This window comes from Sinocyclocheilus grahami, unplaced genomic scaffold (genome assembly GCF_001515645.1).
Source record: "Sinocyclocheilus grahami isolate Dianchi unplaced genomic scaffold, SAMN03320097.WGS_v1.1 scaffold601.1, whole genome shotgun sequence".
NCBI classification, from domain to species: domain Eukaryota; kingdom Metazoa; phylum Chordata; class Actinopteri; order Cypriniformes; family Cyprinidae; genus Sinocyclocheilus; species Sinocyclocheilus grahami.
The window spans coordinates 874,861-883,086 of record NW_015505780.1 but is presented as its reverse complement, the minus strand read 5'-3'; the positions used below and the strand labels follow the sequence as shown (position 1 = coordinate 883,086).

Genomic DNA, 8,226 nt, shown 5'->3' with positions numbered 1-8,226 from the left:
GACTTAACCCTCCATTTGATCAGAAGACACTCTGCTCTTACCTTTCCAGCAAAGTTTCCAGCAGTAGCTCCTGAGCGTTCACACAAGTGCAGATCACTATCACGCAATGTTTTCTGTTTCCAACTATCAGCTGTGTGTGAGAGAACGCAAACCAGCCACAGAAAGAGTCGAAACTTGTTGAAATCCAGTGAGATCCTCATTTACTGTTTGAATCAGTCTTGAACAGCTTTACTGAATGACGCATTCTAATCACAGAACGTCACAATGAGGAAAAGAAACGCTTTCACTTAAAAAGCAAAGCTAATAAATCCACACAGTTCTGCCTGTGATGCAATGCTGTTAGTCTGACTGAGAGATAAAGCATCAGAGACCGCTCCGAAACCTTGAATGATTTTAATGCTATTTGCTCTGGCAGTTGCTAGGGCGTTTGGGTAGTCGCTAGGTGAAAATGATTACATGGATTGCTGATAGGATATTCCATGCATACTAAACAAATGTGCCTACTGAAGGCTAAACAGTGTGAAGAGCGTGGAATGATGCGCTTCCAAAAACAGCCGTAGATATTTGGGGATTTGTCGCCATCTGCTGAATAGATGATGTTGATACCGCGGTTATGATGAATAATAAAGCATTGGGTATAAAGTCAAATGTTTAAAAAAAAAAAAAAACAAGAAAAGCAGGACATGCCCTCAGCTCACGCTGACCTTTGACCCCGCGGTGATTAGGCTAGTGCGGCTGATAGTGGTCAGCTGCAGATAAGAGCCCTGACGCTCTTTGAACTTCCACTTGATGTTTGAACAATTTAAAACTGACATGTATTTCTAAAATGTATTTGGAAACACAATTTAAAAGTAAAAACTTGAAAGCAGTACAAATTATGTAACTATTTAAGATGTACAATGTTTTTCTGTATTTGTTTTAGTTTTTTTTTGGTTATACATACTCTTGTTTGAACAAAATGCTTGGTTCTCAATAAATAATAATAAAAAAAATTTTTAAAAATCATATCTGAACATAGATATCAGAAACTTGTTCCCGCCATGGAATAATTATTTTTGTTTTATTTTTTTAAAGGTAATTGCAACATTTTGTCTTTCAATTTTGACTTTTTTTTGGTTTACTTATTGCATTTACATCAGTGCTATTTTAGTATAATTGAGACACTATTATAGTTTTTATTAATATTTTAATCAGCTTTTATTTTTAGTTAAAGTTTTAGTATTTCTGTTGTGTGTTTCAGTCATTTTTATTATTTATTTTTATTTTTATTTTTTTAATGTCTGTATAGTTTTTTATAAATTTTTATTTTAGTTTTAGTTATTTTAGTCCATCAAGTCAATCTAAATTAAATTTAGAAATGTTGCCTTGGCAAATAGCTGAAATAAAAAGTTTTTTATATTTTATTGTAACATTTACTAAGGTAAAAAACTATAAGTTTTAAGTTTCAATAAGTTGAAATAAGTAACGATAATGTTGCTGGTATTAATTTTACTGTCAGTTTTAATTTGACTTAATTATAATAACCCTGGTTTAGATCTTGCAATTCTGACTTTTTGCCCCACCAATTATTCTCAGAATTGTGAGTTTATACGAGGGATTAAAAAAAAGCATTGCGACTTTTTATATGACAAGTCTGAGTGTAAATGAATTGTGAGGGGAAAAAAAGTCAAAAATGTATTTTATTTGATCACAGAATCAATCAAGCTTCCATATAAATGGATTTAAAGAATCACATCCACCAGAGATGTTTCTAGTGAAGCTGATCACAGATTAAAGTTAATGACAGCAGCAGACAAAACTGTTTTTACAAACATGATCATTTTTATTGGTTTGATTTCAGTTATGAAGAATGACAGCAGAGTCAAAATAGATTTCTATAGACATAACAGCATGAGTCAGCCAACAACAAACAGACGCGTCCTTCACACGGATTCTGAATCACATTCACTGACGCGCTCATTCAGTTTGTGTTGTGTTTAGTGCTGTTTATTCAGTTTCAGCCGTAATAGATTGTGTAAGCTTGAATATATAATGATGGCGAAATCTTGAAGCTGTGCCGTCCGTGTCACCTACAGAACATCAGGATCGACTTGACAACTATATGTGATTGAGAAGAGAAAAATCAGACATTTCTAAATGATTCTTAATCTTTAATTCATAATTCAGAGAGCTACACTAAAAAAGAGCCATGTCGTTCGGGACGGCATTTATTAACAGACTAGAAAAGACATGCGTGCACTTACATGTTGAAGAGCACAGGCAGCGTTTGAGCGGGAGTGCATCACCTAAACCAGATCAAAATTCATCAGAAAATTTCTATAATGAAAAATCTAATGCATTCAGACTATAAAGAGAAAAATATATATGCTTTTTACATTCTCTAAATTATTTTTGCCCGTGTTAAACTATCGTGGGTGGTTGCCAGGGCAATGCTGTGCTGTTGCTAGGGTATTAACGGGTGATGAGGTGTTGCTATGTGGTTGCTAAGTGTTCTGAATATTTCAGTGCATTGCTATGCAGTTGCTAGGGTGTTCTGTGTGATGTTATGTTGCTATGTGGTTGCTTAGCGTTTTGAATATTTCAATGCTGTTGCTAGGGTGTTCCAGACAATGTGTTGCTACATGGTTGCTAAGAGTTCTGAATATTTAAAATTGTTGCCATGCAGTTGCTAGGATGTTCTGGTTGATGTGTTGCTATATGGTTGCTAAGGTATTCTTGGTATTTCAGTGCATTGCTATGCAGCTGTTCCAGGTGATGTGTTGCTGTGCAGTTGCTAGGTTGTTCTGGTCAATGTGTTGCTATGTGTTTGCTTGTATTCTCTGTGACATTCTGACTCCTTCAGTGTAAATCTGTGTGATTATTGTGTCATTTAATCGCACTAGTAATAGTGATGCTCGCCTTTTATTCGAGCCGTACCTCCTTTTTCCTGCCAGAACTGAGTTGAGGTATTTCTTGGCCGCCATCTGTTTGCGGTAGCGGCTGTAGTTGTCTGTGAAGACGGCGTCTGAGTGACGTTTCACAGGCATCTGCTCCACACCCAGCTCATCACTACAGCAGACAGACAGGAAAATGACCTCCACTGTTCACTGACCTCCTGCTGCCTCATTATTAAAAGCTTAATTAAATCAGCATCACAACAGAGACCATATTACCTCTTGATACTTAGTACATTCAGTTTGCCATCCAGACTTATTTAACTTGTTAAGTGTCATATATAAACCAAATCAGACATTGTGTTACCATGGAAATGGTACTTTAAATCCTTTTAGCTGGCTCCTCCCCCTAGTGGGCGGTGTCAGGTGTCCTATTACAAAATTTACTACAATGTTTTAATCAAAGCTTTTTTAAAATCTTGACAAATCATGTATCTTTGGAAAGGTCTGAGTCTCAAGGTTCCATATTCGGTGGTTATTTCATGATTAAAGTAATATTGTGACAAAAATGTATACATTTGTGACTGGAAAATGCGCTCAATGGAGTTTGGGTGTCACCCGGTGGCTGTTTTTGATATAGCGCCTAAATAAAATCTCACAGGAACCTCAATTTTTGTAATATCAACTTCAAATTTGGAACACAATTTATTTAGATATATGGCTTTGATTTCCCTATCACATATTTTAGACATCATCATAAAATATAATTGAATAATAATAAATAAAGCTTAAACACTCAAAATTCTGACCACTACCATTCCGTGTTACCATGGAAATGGTATTTTAAATAATTTGACCAGGCTCCTCCCCCTAGTGGGCGGTGTCAAGTGTCATATTACAAAATTCATTACAATATTTTTTTTATCAAAACTTATTCTAAACTTGACAAAACACATCAAGTCTCAAGATTATTTCATGAAAACAGTAATATTGTGACAGAAATGTATCAATTAATACATTTTTTATATACATTTAATGGAGTTTGGGTGTAAAGCACCTAAACAAAATATCATAGGAACCTCAATTTTTGTAATATCAACTTCAAATTTGGAACATCATTTATTTAGAAATATTGCTTTGATTTTATAGCAATTTTAGATTCTAATTTATTTTATTTTATATAAGATGAAAAAGTAGAGTGCTTTTACTTTACAGTAAACTTAAACTTTTTTTTTTAATGCTTTCACTTCACCAAAAAGCTGCTGATAGTCTTCTTTGAAATAGAGACTAACCTTATGTATTCCAAAGCGTTCATGGATTACAACCATTTCAGTTTGGATAATGCATTTTCACGTCTAAGAGATTATATGGCCATCTTTACCTGACTCTCTTTGCGAGTAAAGACTCCAGATATTCTTTAGCAGACAGTTGGCCGAGCAGTTTGCTGTATCCACTCGTGAACAGCCCATCAGCGTGTCTGGATGGTCTAAAGCAAATACAGATAAAAAGCACGTTTTATTTTATTGTATAAATGGTCTTTTATTGTCTTCAGTGCTTTGATTGTTTGTGCCCACAAAAGATCTTCCTCATCGTCACATTTACAGCTTCAGTCTTTCCTCTGGAAATGGATCTCTAATATTTTTATAAGAGTGTTGATGGTATGACATACAGCCGTAGCTAATGTCATAGTGTGTTTCTACGTACCTCTCGACGGTGTTTGCGAGTTCATACAGGACTTTATATGCCTCCAGATCCTGTAATGACAGGTCTCTCGTCCAGTCGTCCTCTCCGTCTTCATCAAGAGCGCCTGGTCTGGAAAGAAAGAATTAAGATGCAAAATACAAACTATGTACTCGATGCAAAGAAAATAAGATCATTTGCCGCAATCATTTTTCAAGTACATTAAACTTTTGCATATTTATTTATAATATAATTTATGAGTGCATTTCAGAAATAAAAAGAAAAAAGAAAACGTTTTTAATGGAGCCTATATGCCAACCAATATATGCATATGTGTGTGTGTCTGAATTAACTCCAATAATGCAAATTTTTGATAAAAATGGTCACAATGCAAAACGAACACAGTATGATATAAAATAGGTTAGCAATATAAATAGTTTTAAATTAAAGCTATTTTATATCATTATTGGTTTGTTTTGCATTGTGACATTATTTTCATGTATTTCAAATCATTTACTGATTTTGGGATTAAATTAATTTGAAATATAAATTAAAAAAACATTTTTGTTAACTCAATGTAACTAATAATAGAAAATAATTTATTTAAATGTATTACATATTATTATGAAAACTATACATTCATCGTAATTAAAAAAAAATCTCCAAAACATTTTTGTTAACTAAATTATGGACTGTACATTAATGGTGTTTTATGTCTCACCTGATGTCAGGATATGCGGAGATGGCAGGCAATGCAAGAGTCCTGCAGCAGAAAACGCCGCAGACGGCCATCAGGAGGAGCGTCTGACAGCTGCTCAGTGAAATCATGGCTTTCTGCAGAGGTTTAAACCAGGTCAGAACAAACATCTGCATTAGACTGAATATTCAGACAGATTTTGGTTTTCTTTTGATAGCAATTGACCAGTTTTTGTCCTTTTTGCATATGTGGCACTTGATAAATAATGGCAATATGAGCACCATTTGTGACCCTGGACCACAAAACCAGTCATAAGGGTCAATTTTTTGAATGAATAATCTTTCCATTGATGTATGGTTTGGCGTTTGACGATTTTTTGCCCGAGATACAACTATTTGAAAATCTGGAATCTGAGGGTGCAAAAAAAAAATCTAAATATTGAGAAAATCATCTTTAAAGTTGTCCAAATGAAGTTCTTAGCAATGCATATTACTGATCAAACATTAAGTTTTGATATATTTACGGTAGGAAATTTACTAAATATCTTCATGGAACATGATCTTTACTTAATATCCTAATGATTTTAGGCATTAAAGAGAAATGTATAATTCTGACCCATACAATGTATTGTTGGCTATTGCTACAAATATACCCCAGCGACTTAACACTGCTTTTGTGCTGCAGGGTCACATATGTCTTATTTTCAATATCAAAATTTTAGATTAAAACAAAAAACTTAAAATGCATTTTAGGCGCAGCAAATAGTTTCCATTTTAAGCATTTTTCCCGGTTCGTTTTAATGACTAACAGATGTTTTAGCAATTTTCTAACAGTATATAATGATTAACAAATGCATTTATAAAAGTTCAAATATCCCATGTAGTTTCCCAATTAATACAAGCTCATAAAACATGCTATATTAATAAATGCACATATATTTGAAATGTGAAATTTGTAAATAAAGTACCCAACTACCTATAAATGTGTTTAGAAGTTTGCTTTTTTTCTAACAATATATATTATATAATGATAATCAAATGCATTTATAAAAGTACACATATGTAACGTAGTTTCCCAATTAACATAAGCTCAAAAACATTTTATTTTAATAAATGCGCAAACATTTGAGATGGTTAGTTTAAAAAAAATTAAATAAAGTACCTAGCTACCCATAAATGTTTTTAAAAGTTAGCGTTTTTCTAACAGTATATATTATATAATGATAATCAAATGCATTGATTAAAAAATAAAAGATCTCATGTAGTTTCCTAACTAACATAAGTTCATAAAACATTTCATTTTAATAAATGCAGATACATTTGAAATGTGAAATTTGTAATTAAAGTAGCCATAAATGTTTTTTAAAAGTTAGCATTTTTCTAACAATATATATTATATAATTAACAAATGCATTTATAAAAGTTCAAATATCCCATGTAGTTTCCCAATTAATATAAGTTCATAAAATATTTTATTTTAATAAATGCATTTTTAATGTTTTGTAAAACTGTATATAAAGTACTCAATTACCCATAAATGTTTTCAAAGGATTGCATTTTTCTAACAATATATATTATATAATGCAATTATAAAAGTTCAAATACCCTATATTATTTCCCAATTAACAAGCTCATAAATCATTTTGTTTTAATAAATGCACATACATTTGTAAATGGAGTACACAACTACCTATAAATGTTTTTAGAAGTTTGCATTTTTCTAACAATATATATTATATAATGATAATCAAATGCATTTATAAAAGTACACATATGTAACGTAGTTTCCCAATTAACATAAGCTCAAAAACATTTTATTTTAATAAATGCGCAAACATTTGAGATGGTTAGTTTAAAAAAAATTAAATAAAGTACCTAGCTACCCATAAATGTTTTTAAAAGTTAGCGTTTTTCTAACAGTATATATTATATAATGATAATCAAATGCATTGATTAAAAAATAAAATATCTCATGTAGTTTCCTAACTAACATAAGTTCATAAAACATTTCATTTTAATAAATGCAGATACATTTGAAATGTGAAATTTGTAATTAAAGTAGCCATAAATGTTTTTTTAAAAGTTAGCATTTTTCTAACAATATATATTATATAATTAACAAATGCATTTATAAAAGTTCAAATATCCCACGTAGTTTCCCAATTAATATAAGTTCATAAAATATTTTATTTTAATAAATGCATTTTTAATGTTTTGTAAAACTGTATATAAAGTACTCAATTACCCATAAATGTTTTCAAAGGATTGCATTTTTCTAACAATATATATTATATAATGCAATTATAAAAGTTCAAATACCCTATATTATTTCCCAATTAACAAGCTCATAAATCATTTTGTTTTAATAAATGCACATACATTTGTAAATGGAGTACACAACTACCTATAAATGTTTTTAGAAGTTTGCATTTTTCTAACAATATATATTATATAACACTCAGAACATTGAAGAATCGAAGTACTCACAGTCCGGATGTATTTTCAGCTCTCTGACACCTGTACGGATGAAGAATAGTTTCCTCGGCTCAGTTCCCGTCTGTCTGTCTCTCTTTGTCTCCTGGCCGCTGCTTTTATACACCTGATTATTCACGTTACTGAAGATCCTCAGCATCTGTCCTGCGTCACATGGTCCCATAGGAGACAGCCAATGGTGATCTGGTGGTCAAACTCAAATTGGGCTTCTCGGAAAGACTGAAAATTGTCACTGACTCATTTTTCTGCATAATACTTAAATGACGTTCACTCCGGTTTGTTTTTGGCAATTTATTGTGCTTTCTAATATATGCAATGTTTAATTGAAGTACCTTTTGGAAGTCTGAAATCTGAAAGCTCAGAGATGAGGTTAAGACGGTCTCCGGTGGTAATTGGGCATCTTCATTAGATTGTGAACGGTATGACGTGATGTGAGTCGAATCAGAGTCATTATAGAAGCATCGGTCAATCGTATTACAGAATT

The 8,226-nt window shown here is 32.1% G+C and overlaps 2 protein-coding genes across 3 annotated transcripts in view; both read right to left on the bottom strand.

The window, feature by feature from the left end:
* LOC107557422 (equilibrative nucleoside transporter 1-like) overlaps positions 1 to 281 on the bottom strand; it is a 22,290-nt gene extending 22,009 nt beyond the window's left edge. The window contains exon 1 of the mRNA XM_016240837.1: positions 42 to 281. The gene's annotated coding sequence lies outside the window, so the exon portion shown is untranslated. The remainder of the gene's footprint in view (positions 1 to 41) is intronic.
* A 1,550-nt stretch (positions 282 to 1,831) lies between these two features.
* Positions 1,832 to 7,885, bottom strand: vipb (vasoactive intestinal peptide b). 2 transcript variants are annotated; one of them, XM_016240841.1, is made up of 7 exons: positions 7,737 to 7,885; positions 5,275 to 5,387; positions 4,578 to 4,685; positions 4,255 to 4,359; positions 2,899 to 3,048; positions 2,244 to 2,285; positions 1,832 to 2,097 (listed from the first exon to the last, which is right to left on the bottom strand). In XM_016240841.1, the coding sequence occupies exons 2-6, from the start codon at positions 5,379 to 5,381 to the stop codon at positions 2,282 to 2,284; spliced, it is 474 nt and encodes a 157-aa protein (XP_016096327.1). In that variant the 5' UTR covers positions 5,382 to 5,387; positions 7,737 to 7,885; the 3' UTR covers positions 1,832 to 2,097; positions 2,244 to 2,281. The 2 variants fall into 2 exon arrangements, with proteins under 2 accessions (XP_016096327.1, XP_016096328.1); XM_016240842.1 differs by having other exon boundaries at positions 2,917 to 3,048.
* Between the last annotated feature and the right edge of the window lie 341 nt (positions 7,886 to 8,226).